At 43.9% G+C, this 12,976-nt stretch overlaps 2 protein-coding genes across 4 annotated transcripts in view; both read right to left on the reverse strand.

The window, feature by feature from the left end:
- The window catches only part of LOC119373963 (magnesium-dependent phosphatase 1), a 23,953-nt gene extending 13,039 nt beyond the window's left edge, over positions 1–10,914 (reverse strand). The window contains exon 1 of one of the 3 annotated variants that reach the window (XM_049420109.1): positions 10,883–10,914. Coding sequence is in view for 1 of the 3 variants with exons in the window: in XM_037644032.2 (XP_037499960.1) it covers positions 738–750 (13 nt within the window). In the remaining 2 variants the exon portion in view is untranslated. Of the gene's footprint in view, positions 1–737; positions 766–1,296; positions 1,335–10,882 lie in introns of those variants that run through there. The other 2 variants (XM_037644039.2, XM_037644032.2) reach the window with 2 other exon arrangements.
- The window catches only part of LOC119373986 (E3 ubiquitin-protein ligase ZNRF2), a 25,383-nt gene continuing 15,771 nt past the window's right edge, over positions 3,365–12,976 (reverse strand). Inside the window, exons 3-4 of the mRNA XM_037644048.2 lie at positions 7,886–7,991; positions 3,365–5,535 (exon numbers count right to left, since the gene is read on the reverse strand). Coding sequence (XP_037499976.1) covers positions 5,478–5,535; positions 7,886–7,991 — 164 coding nt within the window. The 3' untranslated portion in view covers positions 3,365–5,477. The remainder of the gene's footprint in view (positions 5,536–7,885; positions 7,992–12,976) is intronic.

Raw genomic sequence — 12,976 nt, forward strand, 5'->3', positions numbered from 1 at the left:
GCTCACCCACAAAGGGGCATGCAAAGAAAGACCTATGAAACTAAACAAAGCTAGAAATATAAGTTAAAAATAAAACGTCGAATAAATGAACATGCATAACGAGCAAGCGGTCAGACTATCATCTAGGCTTTCTAAGAGAAATAATGACATATTTCTAAACAAGAATATGAATAGAGAAAAATAGATTAACACGGTAATATCTTTTTGTTTCATTTGGCCAAGAGGGCAGTTGAAGCCAGAGGGTTCCTGGACTAGGGAGCCCTCCCACCATAGGGTGATGCCGAGCATCGCTCGGAACAGTGTTTCGAAAATAAGCGTTTATTTCTCTCTCTCATTTATGTAAGCACAGTAGAACAGGCAACCCTGTGGCTGTAACTACAGTGTACTGTAACTGTAACTAGAGTGCTGTAACCTGCTGTAACCTAACGAAGTGCCGCCAAATGATAGAACCACCCTAATAGAACTACTGGAACATTTACTTCTAAAAAAGATTTTGCGCCGATCGTCCTTGTTCGACTTTACTTGCGTAGACTAAAAAAATAAAAAATAAACTCGCTATCAAGGGCGTATTCCTATAAATAATCTTCCGATTTCTAGTGTCTTCTCCATTTCTCATTTCACTGAGAAATCATATCCAGACAATATATATATATATATATATATATATATATATATATATATATATATATATATATATATATATATATATATATATATATATATATCAAATTTATCACCAGTGCAGCACATGTCAGAGAGCCAGGCACTTTCCTTTCTTCCTCACTCCACTCCAGCAGATCCTGATCCTAAGGTTCTCTCAGAGTTATGGAACACACAGCACATCAATACGACCTGCATGTTTCATAATGCTTCACCAACAAGCCCAAGTTCACACTATGGTTCTCTTGGCCTTGACTTTCATCTATGCAGCATGCTCACTTTTTTAGGTTTCTTCAGTATCAAACACCTAGCTTATAACAGCTTTCAAAATACACCACCAGCACTGTACTAGCTCAGCTGACACTGTTGCCTCCAATAGGGCATTTCGGGCCACCGCTTCCAGCCCTTACGCAAACAGACATCCAGATGTATTGGCCATGTGCTGCGACCTGTTCGCTCGTCATGTTGGAATGCTCAGGGCAAGTTTCCAAAACGTACAAGGCAGATGGCCAGGATTTGCCAAAAGTCACATGTTAAAGGGACACTAAAGGCAAATAACAATTTATGTCAGAGTGAAAGCCCAATGTATGACAACTTCTAAAACGGCAATATTATCAACAGCAGTGCCCTACTTACCGAGAAATTAAGCTAAATGTATCACATGATGAGCGCCACGAGTGGGACATTTTCAAAGTGATCCCGATGACGTAGGGAAGTCGGCCTACAATAAATCACTAGTAATCAAACTAGCAGCAGTAAAAAAAGAACATTCCGAGCATCAAAAGACGTAATAAAATGCTGTTTGTTCGTTTCCGCTTGATTCATGGAAAACAAAACCTCCGTGGCGTTGCCATGGGGACGGCGCGCGTGGTTCAAAGGTTCCGTTTTCGCCAAACTGTGCCTCACCCGTCTCAGTGGTAGTTTCGGGATCGCGTACTGCCGTGCGTGTTTTGCGCGCTCGTGAAAGTCGCTCTGACAGAAAGTTCGACAAAATGCCGCATGCGTGTGATATTGCCGGATGCCCGAATGGTGCACAACGCCAGTGCTACAGCAAGGAAACCGGTGTGTCTTTTCACTGGGTGCCGCGGAATGAACCCTTACGCTCGAAGTGGCTTAGTGTCATGCCATTGCGCCAGTGTGCTAAACGGTCAAAACCTCTGCGTGTGTGCTCGCTACGCTTTCGTACTGAGGATTACGAGACCAACCGCAACTTGGTGACGGCTTTGAATGTGCCCATCCGAGCAAGTCTTTGCCGCAGCGCCGTTGTTGCTACTGTGGGTCCCGCTACTTCCGCTCGGCTGCTACTAGTGTCGGCGGCCGCGCAGTAAAAGCGGGCAACGTTGGGCACGGCAGCAGTGACGTATGAGAGTCGTATTTTCAGGCGGGAGATTTGAAGCGGGCTAACGCGATGCGGACCACTAAAAACGTGATTTTATTTCAAAATAAGCACTTCCTTGGCACAAAAGCAGCGCTACGAGGTTTGTGGACCGCTATTTCAACAATCAACGTCGACTTAATATTTGCCTTTAGTGTCCCTTTAAGAACCTTTCTGCTTGCATGATGTTCAAGCAACAGATGCTGCATCTTTTGCCTGTGAAGCTGGTGCCAACTCATTTCTCAAGCGGCAGAGCCATTGAAAGCTGTTAGCATCAATCGCCCTGGTCTGTTTCCAACAAAACTGGATGGTAGCTGCCATGTGGTCATGCATAGAGATTATCCACACATGTATAAAGCCTATCCTCTGGAGGCTACGGCTGTACCAGATAGAGCTGTGCACCTCGTTACTTCCAGTAATGACTGCTTGTGCAACAGAGCCCCATGCATTGCAGCATGCTTTTCATGTCGCAGACTTTCAACGTTGCTTTTTAATGGGACCCTTTTCCGGGCATTATTGGAAATATTCACTATCCAACAACAAGAGGAGGAGGAAGAAATACATGGAAGGACAGGGAGGTCAGCCAGTTCTCGGACAATACAACAGGATTTTTGAAAGGCCATCCGAGGAGCATTCTAATGTCAATTTTTACAAAGCGTCTTGTACTAGCCAAGACAAAGCAAATGAAATTGTCATGTGAGGAGACAAGTTACCATTCCTAAACAGATGCTTTTACCCATCACCTGCAATCAACATTCTTCGCCTGCCTTCCTTAGAACACCTTTCATCAAGGCCCACTCCACCGTGACTGCATCCTCATTGGATCCCTCGTTTCCTTGCTGTACAGTGCATTATCAGACACAGTTATGTGCACTTTGCACTTAACAGGAATCGTGCTGATTGTGCTACTGCACATTATTTGCGTAGCACAAGTGCAGGGCATTCAAAACGGTAAATGCCCTTTCGTGCGATGGCACCTTTGTAACCACAGTGGCTCCACAAAGGAATTAATCCCAAAAATTTCGGCTGTTCTTGCCGAGTACACCAGTGCAATAATTTAATGACAGGATTGTCACCACATGACTTACACTCCAAAGTTGTTTGTTTGCAATTCCCAAACATGGTGAGAAGCCCTTGAAAAAAAAATGGATTTGAGCATACAGTCACTTGAGTCGCCTAGACTTCAATACATCTCACCCTGTAGTGAAAGGAGCCGGTTGTATTCGCTTTGACACAGGCGCACACACATGATCACACAACACAATTGCCACATAAAAGTAGAAGACTGAAACAAAGAGTTCAGGTGAAAGGCTACATATACTCCATTGATGAAAGTTAGAAAAATGTGATATACTTTTATTTCTTTAATATTCATACACAATATTCACACACACACACACACACACACACACACATATGCTACAAGCAGTTACAGGCAATTTGGTACTGCAGAACTTTACAAAAAATATCACTCCCCCTATATCAAACAACCAACCTCTCTCACACGTACATAGCAAACACTTTGTACGAATTCTAACTTCACTGCCTTGCGTGTGGTACTTAGATGGCAGCGAAAAATGGGGGGAGGGGTGGAGAAAGGGGCATAGGAAACATGAAGGAACGTCATACTCTGGCTTGTGTAATATCCTTCGGATGTTACCATGTTGCAAGCAAGCACACGTGCACGCACACAACTTTTAACCGATTGCACTTTGGAGCACAATGCAATGCTAACGACTGCAGACACTGTGGTTGTGCCAACATCATCACTTAAGTGTGTCCTAAAATGTGGCACATTCACAGAATCCTTCTTGAAGCATGTCCCATTACACACACAAGCACTGCAACACCTACAAGAGGCCAGGCCACAGTGCTCCTGCTGGAAAAAAAAAAAAAAAAAAAAAAAAAGAAAGACCAAAATACATCTGCTCTTTCCGACTAGTGCCACTATGCATGTGCCACAGAGCGCGAGGCATTAAGGCATCTTCTGTAGCACTGCCATCACAGCACTATGGTCATGTCATTGCCTGATAATGGTGCCTCACATCATATCAGCATACCAATATAAAGAAAGCAAGCTAAACCAGCTAGTGGTCACTATCAACAAGGCCAGTGGCAATCAACAAACTCGCAAGCCAAGGTTAAAGCTGGAGAAAGAAGAAGTGGTGGGAGAAGAAGGAAGAGGGAAGTTCGAGCTTTGAATGAACTCATTTTCAGAAATGAATCCAATGACACTACAAACAAATCATTGCAACTAGTGGTATGGCACCAGAGATGAACAAAATAATGCAGCCTGCGGCTACTACCCTTTGGGGAAATTTAGCACTGGTTACATTATCAAAGGACCTAAAATGCCCCACTGCTCTACATCTATGGAACTGAAAATAACTAGGGATGTAATGCACAAACTATGGCCAATGAGCTTGACGTCTAATGGCAGGTGAGAAAAAAAAATCAAGATGATTCCATAAGCTGGGTCCCAGATCTGATGCCATCAAACTAAAAATTCCCTACACAACTTTTAAAAGATAAGCAGCAATTAAAAAAAAGGAAGGCTGTGGAACATTCACTTTTATTTTTCATGTACATGTATAAAAAATGCGGGGAGTGGCGTGTGTATTGTGTTTTTTCAAGGCAATTCGACAAACAGGTAACAATCTGACTCAATGCACCGACAGCGTGTTCCACTTTGAGAGAGAGCTGCTGAGGAAAGCGGTGCACTGTCTCCAACGGGGGAGCAAGAATGTGCAACAAATTTACGAAAGGCAGCAGTGCTGCTGAGGAACAATCACATGCTTGAGGAGGGAAAGACTGCCATACCAGTAACGGGGCAACACACAACAGCATATGGATCATCACAGCACCAACGCAGGCTCCTAGGGTTCCCTTTCATGCCTTCTGCATCTCATTTTCTCATTTTTATACAAAACTAGAGAATGCGTCACAAGGAACCATGCTGCTTGCTCATTTTAGGTTTGCCTTAGCCTGCTGTGGCTGGCAATCAAAAGACACGGACTCTTGACACGGACTCTTGACAACTATGTTGCACAAACCAAGGCACAGCAAATTTCGTAGAAAGTTACTTCCTGTCACAGCAAGAACTCTGTTCATCAAGTCATGCAAAAGTTCATGGCTGCAAGAACAAAGAAAAAAAAAATGCGCAAGAGAACTTAACTAGACACTGTTGCAGAGTGGTGTGTCCAATACAAGCATAATGTAACAGCAAGAAAAAGCAGCCAAATGCCAATAAAAACAATGGTCCTACTCTGCCATTCAGTCTTCTCTTTCAGGGATGTGCAATGTGCATTCGCACTCGGGCCTAATTAATTTTTTTGTTGGTTTGTCCATGGTGAGATCGTGTGGTTGTCATGTAGTAGACAACAGGTCCGGATTTGGCAGCTCCATTGCAGTTCACAAAGAGAAACGTAGGGTGACAGCAACGTCAGTCCAGGGGGTGTTCAGGGCAGGAGCGGTTCACTTCAAACCAGGCATCAATGCAGCTGTAAGGGAACAAGTGCTGCAATTATGCAGGTGGCTAGATATAGTTCAATGCGTACTACTAGAACAAAAAACTTATTTTGAACTTGATTCCTGACGAAACTACAACAGCTGTTCTTGAGTGCTTTTTTAGATGACAAGCCTGAAATGTCACTGTGCAATAAGGACATCATCACATAGCTCTTACAGATTTTTGAAGAAAAAAAAATAATTCAAAGGCACTATAGAACAGGCACTATGAAATTATTTTCATGCATGCCATAAGATCCTGAATATGGCGGTTCTGAATGAATGAATGAATGAATTTTTTATTTGCAGCAAGTTTGTGGGGAGGACCAATCCCGCCTAGACAGCGGCCAGTGCTCTGGCAGTCTCTCTGGCCTGCTAGGCGGCCCGGCCCTTATATAAGCAAATAACAGTTCTGTAATTATGGAAAAAAAAAAATCACGAGGACGTATTTAGAAAGTCTCCACATCACCTCACCATGCCATCGTGGCTTTTGACATTGACTAGTCTAGTTAATTGTTTATCAATAAAGGGCAACTACATTAGTGTATTTTAAAGGAGGCAAAGACTGAACCCAGCAAGATCAAAGAACAACTCCTGGGTCATTTCCTGCAGCAAAAGTCAATCCTTCACCACCAAATGAAACAATTCTTAAAAGAAGCATAACTAATACAGTGTTGCTCGTTAGTGTTCCTTTATAGTAGAAATACTAGAAGGTAGGGCTTATCTTGAAAACATGTGCATAGAAAAAGCTTAAAGGAGGTTCTTGAGCTTTTGAACTCCCCCACTGTTGCTTGACTGGTTTCATGATGATCATCATCAGGCTGTTTTATGTCCGCTGCTGAATGAAGGCCTCTCCGAATAATCTCCAACACACCCTGTCCTACATGAGCAGATTCCATTTTATGTCTGCAAATTTCTTAAATTCGTCACTCCACCTAACCCTTTGCAGTCCATGGCCGCGCTTCCCATCTCTTGGTATCCATTCCGATGTTCTGGCTGACCATCTGTTATCCGTCCTCATGACGTGACCTGCCCAGGTCCATTTTTTCCTTTTAAATATCAGCTACCCCTGTTAATACTCCAATCCACTCTGCTGTCTTCCTATCTCTTAGGGTTAGCACTATCATTTTTCGTTCCATTGAGTGCTGGGTGGTCCTAAGCTCCTTAACTGCTTTTCTCGAGGAAGTGAACCTCACAACAAATACATTTAACAACGTCATTAGTCGTCTCTCCACTATAAGCATAGGCGTTAGCTGAACTGACCAGATGATGCATCACTGATGATACTTCTTTTAAAAGCACCTTCCAAGCCTCAAGATTTTTGGGCTTTTGCAAGCACTAATTTCATGTGCATATCTTAGGCTGCCATTTCTACACTGTGCATAAATGATTTTTCTCTTTTCCTTTTCTTTCTTTCTTTTTTCCCGTGCTTTTAGTAACACCATGTCGCCTATTCACTGGAGTAAGCTTAGTCTGGCTTGATGGGAGCACAGACGACGACCTTTAATGCTGCCATAGCTTGCCCTTTTCAGACCAAATACAAATATAATAGCTTTTGTTTTCCTGAAACTGTGCTCTACTTGAGGCTCCACTTCGAATTCGACATACTTAGTGCTTTCAAGAAGGCACTTTGCAATGTGCCAACTGAATTCAATGTATTTGCTTTTGGAAGCTTTCCTGATGCATGTTAATGGCATGACTTTTGTAGGGCATTGAACAATGACAGCATGGCTATTCCAAATTTCACAAATTTTAGATGGTTTACAAAAATTGCAAAATCAGTTTATTCATACACAGCTCGTACTTCTGATGGGCATGCTTGTTGGATGAAAACAGCCTAATATACAGGAAATGTATAGAGCTGCCAACTAGAATCTCAGAGTTAAATGAAACAAATTTAAGCACTGGTGAAATACTTTTTAATGGGTACACAATACTTTGTTTTTTTAGACCCTGCGTCCGTTTAGATCATTTGGAATCCTATTTATTGGGACATTTCTCTCAGTCCCAAGGCCTTTGAATAAATCAGGTATTACCATAGTTTATATAAAGTCCTTTGCTGCACTTCATCAGTGTTTCCTGGCTGAAGTGATGGCACACTACACACGACTGCTTTCATGATGGCACTCACTGCTTGGTGCCTGTAGTGAGCCAAATGACATAGCATCTTGTGGTAAGTGTTTGGATATGTGGTGCCATGAGAGTTGTAACAAAACTGCAGCAACCAAGCAGATGGCAGCAAGAGCGCTGCAATCCCTGAACTCTGACCATGCAGTTCATGCACATGCAGTTAGTAAAATCATGCTTGTAAAACAATGCTTCTTAAGGAACAAATAAGGTCACCTTTTGTGGTATATGCAGAGGCAAGGTAGTCTAGCGATGGTGTCCCCCCGATTAAGCTCCTCCAGACAAATGACGCACTCGCCTTTGTCTTCCGTGAGCACATCATCTGGGGGCAACAAAATGATGCTGCATCAATGCACTAGTTTGCAGGATTCAAAGCTGAAATTCAACTTGAGGGCAATACAGAAGCCTAGCAGAGCGGTATGAATATGGTCTCAAAGTATAAAACAAAACATTACATTAAGTAGTAGGGTTACCAACCAAGTTGACATTACCAAATTCCCAAAGTCCTTATGTAAAATTCTTCAAGTTACACAGAACTTCTGTTTTATCTCAAGACGAACTGGCAATGATGCCTGATGCTGTCATTCTTTAGTAGGCATGCTAAATAATAAATATGCCTTCGGTAAGGCACACAAACATCAAAATTGTGCCTTAAATATAACTGAAAGAGGAGACAAAAAAAAAAAAAACCAACTGAACAGTAGGAGTTAGTAACTTCCAATACGAATGGAATACCTCCAAGATGTCCATCACAAATTGAATAGGTACAAATAATTTTTCAGAAAATTTGTAATTATGAAGGCTAAACCTTTTGTTTGAACACATTGTACTGATTAAGTGTGAAGGCTGCTTCACTCCACTCATCATAACAGGACGCTCGCAATAGAATGCAGGATCTCTGCTCACAGCAGTGCCATCCTATGCAACACAAAAATGAGTATGCACACGCACGCACAGACACATGCACGCACGCACGCACACACACACACACACACACACACACACACACACACACACACACACACACACACACACAAAACATCAATCTCTGTGCAATATCAGATACTACACCTGCCATGCTCTTTGCAGGCATGCAGGGAAGTGGTTCTTAGCTTATAGTGGCACGGAAATGGGTTTATATTCAACAGCTTTAACTTGTCAAATTAGTGGTGCTACAAGTCAAGATTTGCAAAATATAGACAGTAATGATGCCGCCTGGAGCAAATGTGTCCTGAGGTGCAAAAAATTAATGTTTAAATCATAATATAGCTGCTCCGTGCGTCTTATGCACATTTGCATTCATTGAATTTGAAGCCTGATCTACGCAAACTTCGAAATTTACAGCACACTTAAAGGGCCCCTCACCAGGCCACATAGCAAATTTTAGACGCTGGAAGTTGTTGTGTGCCGAATGAAGAGCAGTATGCCGCAAGAATTTTTCAAATCGGTTCATTGCGAGCTGAGAAAAACAATTTGTTGCGGCGTGAAACCATGATGGGAGGAGGCGAGTTTCAACCCCTTGCCACTCGCCCCGTGTAGCCTTAGCAAGCCAAATCCCTTCCCTGCCCTCTTCACTTGACACATACGCATGAACACGTCATGCGCATGATGTGCCCGAGCCAGCCCGAGCCAGCCCGAGCACGTGAGCGGCGTTGCAGGGTCGCTACCTTTTTTCTTATGCAGCGGCCGTGGGCATTGTGTCGGCGTTCTCTGTGGTGTACTGCCTGTTTCTGCGGGACGGGCATGATAGTTGTGACATTTGTACGGGCACGGGAGTGGCGGTATCATGAGCCAGTGCCGCATTAACGCTTACTTGGACGCGGTAGAATAAATAAGCATAATGAGTGCTCGAACGCGCCAGAACATTACTTTCGTTTCCAGGGCTGGTGTCTGCTCGATGCGCTAACCACGGGGACACGAACGCATGGGAAACGGAGGCACATTAGCCCCGCATCTCGCTGCAATTCACAAAAAAAAATGAAAAAGACGCACACATTCCCTTTGTGTGTCTCATTATTTCTCTCAAGTTTTATTAATCTATTCAAGCAACAAAAACACAAACTACACATGTCCTGTCATATAATTATCGCAGTGTCACGTGCTACTGTTGGCCACGTCAAAGCACAGTCGTCTACGTAGAGGAGCGACGTCACAGCTCTACCATCTATGTAGGGCCATTTTCTCACGTACGTCATCCCCTCATTCTCTGGGCGCGCGCCCGCGAGAGGAAGGGCAAGCAGCGTTCACCTTGAAATTGGACCCATTTCCGCGGCGCGTAGCGTTGCGAATTTTGGCAGACGTGATCGTGAACGCCCAGTGTATGCATTGCGCTCGTTAGCTCAAAATCGTCAAACCTGGTGAGGGGCCCTTTAATGCTAAGACCCTTCATGACCACAGTGATGGAAGTGAGATTTTGCTTTTTAGAGCATATTCTGTAGCAGAAAAAATGCTGCTTTGGAGCAGCCATAAGTGTTTTCGGAGCAAAAAAAAAATGCTAGTTTGGAGTAGCTATTGCTGTTTTCGGAGCAGATGGCCAAATATTCCGAACCACAGCTAGAGTAAAGTATCATTTAAGCATGCCATAAATATTAAACATTTGTTACTAAACATTGCACATGCAATAATCACTGCAAATTGCAAGGAACAAATAATTAAGCAGATGGATGGTCATTGAATACTAAGTAAGATGAGCTACCTATATCATTAAAATGCCAGTACTTGTGGCAGAAATTATATCAAAGCGATATTGTTGAGCACCGGATTATAAAAGAAACCACAATCACATATAACTTATAACTGCCGCCAAAGCAGCACCCTATAATCAGTACCTGCATTGAAATAGCCTGCATTGAAAATCCCCCCCCCTCCCTCCCCCAAAAGGCAGCTAAATGAGCTATACACTTCGAATGCCAGTTCTTGTGGCATAAACGAGGCTGATAAAGTAATAAATGCAATCAGTCACACATTACAGTTGTTACAGTAGCAGTTAGTAATCAGTATGATATCGAACTAATCTGACACACCTGTCAGGTACAAACATATAGCTAAATCAGATACATATTGTGTCAGTAATTGTGGCATTATCAATATGATAGTATGCAGCTAGCACGTTAAAGGGACACTAAAGGCAAATAACAATTTATGTCAGAGTGAAAGCTCAATGTATGACAACTTCTAAAACGGCAATATTATCAACAGCGGTGCCCTACTTACCGAGAAATTAAGCTAAATGTATCACATGATGAGCGCCACGAGTGGGACATTTTCGAAGTGATCCCGATGACGTATGAGAGTCTGCCTACAATAGATCACTAGTAATCAAACTAGCAGCAATAAAAAAAGAACCTTCCGTGCATCAAAACACGCAATAAAATGCTATTTGTTCGCTTCCGTTTGATTCATGGAAAAAAGAACCTCTGTGGCGTTGCCATGGGGAACGGCGCGCGTAGTTCAAAGGTTCTGTTTTCGCCGAACTGCGCTTCGCCCGGCGCCCTGCTTCGCTCACGCGGTTGCGTCTCAGTGGTAGTTTCGAGATCGCGTACTGCCGCGGCGTACAGCCCAGCGTCGCGAGCCAATGTCTCGTTGTTAAGTTCTCCGTCCACATCCATTGCGGCGATTGCGGCAAGCTTCGATGGCTTCGATGGAGGTTGTTGCTGCTGTGGGTCCCGCTACTTTCGCACTGCTGCTACTAGTGTCGGCGGCTGCGCAGTAAAGGCGGGCAACGTTGGGCACGGCAGCAGTGACGTATGAAAGTCGGATTTCAGGCGGGTGATTTGAAGTGCGCTAACGCGATGCGGACCACTAAAACGCGATTTTATTTCAAAATAAGCACTTCCTTGGCATAAAAGTAGCACTACGAGGTTTCTGGACTGCTATTTCAACAATGAACGTCGACTTGCATTTAGTGTCCCTTTAAAGAACCCCAGGTGGTCGATATTTCCGGAACCCTCCACTATGGTGTCTCTCAATCATATCATCGTTTTGGGACGTTAAACCGCAACAATTATTATTATTATAGTATGCAGCTAGTATACAATCTGCATACTAGCATACTAGGATGATAGTATACAGCTTGTTTTTGGTTACGTTTAGGCTCGCTGAATGGTCACGATGTTAGAGTTCGCTGCTTTCTGTTTCTCAGTGCCATTTTGGAGCAGTTCCTAACACAAATTAGTTTGGAGCAGCATGCAGCAGCACTTCCATCACTGCGACCACTATCCTCATGTGTGCATCTAAGACTTCATCTCCATTGCTATGAAAAGGCTGCACCATTTCTTTTCGTTTTTAAGGTTGACCTCATGAAAGTGTAGCAATGGATCCCTAACAAGCCCCCAAGTGACATACCCAAGGTAACTATTACTACACTATTAGGCCTCTGCAAGTATGTCAAGGTGCCTTTTTGGCTTTGGCTTACTAAGTGGCATGCAGAGTTTTCAGAGGACAATCAATAAGGCTACCAGAAATCTAGACACCATTTTTGCTTATGTTGATGATTTTCTCATTGCCAGCCCATCTCATGGAACCCTCTCTCACAAGAATTTTGTCAGTGCAATGCAGGAAGTGATAAAAAAGTCGCTAAACTTCGTACTCCTCACTAGATGTGGTGTTTCTCCCAGACTTGGGACGCGCCGTAGACGCCACCGGGAGCGGACGCATTTTGCAAGCGCTCCGGCAAATCTCCTGTTTTTGACTGCTCAAGTCTTTCAATGGCCCCGTAAACGAATGCGGAGTTTCCTACGGAATCATCTACATCATCCGAAGTGATTTCAAGTGAGTCGTTCGCATTGTTTGTCCACGAAGATCGACTTACTGGCACCGTTCCACTAGTTCTCGGTGGGCCTAGCGGCTAGGCCTACCGACATGGTCATCCACGAAGGAGAAGGAGAGGAGCTACCCCCCGCCGAAATTCTCGAAGATGGTGAAGGCAGCTGGCGTCAAGTCTATGCCAGGGCCAGAAAGCCCGCTTCATCCCCGCAGAAAAAGACACCTGACGTCAACGCTTCCAAAGAACAGCCACAGAAAACCCTCCCGTCGGCTCGTCGCAATGCCCCCAGACCGCCTCCACTTCCAGCGGATGACTATAAGATAGTCCTGTGAATACGTGGAGGCCTGAGTTGTGCTGACATTCCACTTCTGAAGCTCATATATGCAGTCCTTCAAGCGGCAGCACTCACAAGCTCTCTACATGACCAATACCGCATCAACTCCGTAAGCAACATTCTGCTCATTAGCACGCCGGACTCGGCACGCACAGAAGCGTACCTTCGAATCAACACCATCAAGATGGACGAGCGCAGCTTTGAAGTA

Source organism: Rhipicephalus sanguineus, chromosome 1 (assembly GCF_013339695.2).
Source record: "Rhipicephalus sanguineus isolate Rsan-2018 chromosome 1, BIME_Rsan_1.4, whole genome shotgun sequence".
NCBI lineage: Eukaryota > Metazoa > Arthropoda > Arachnida > Ixodida > Ixodidae > Rhipicephalus > Rhipicephalus sanguineus.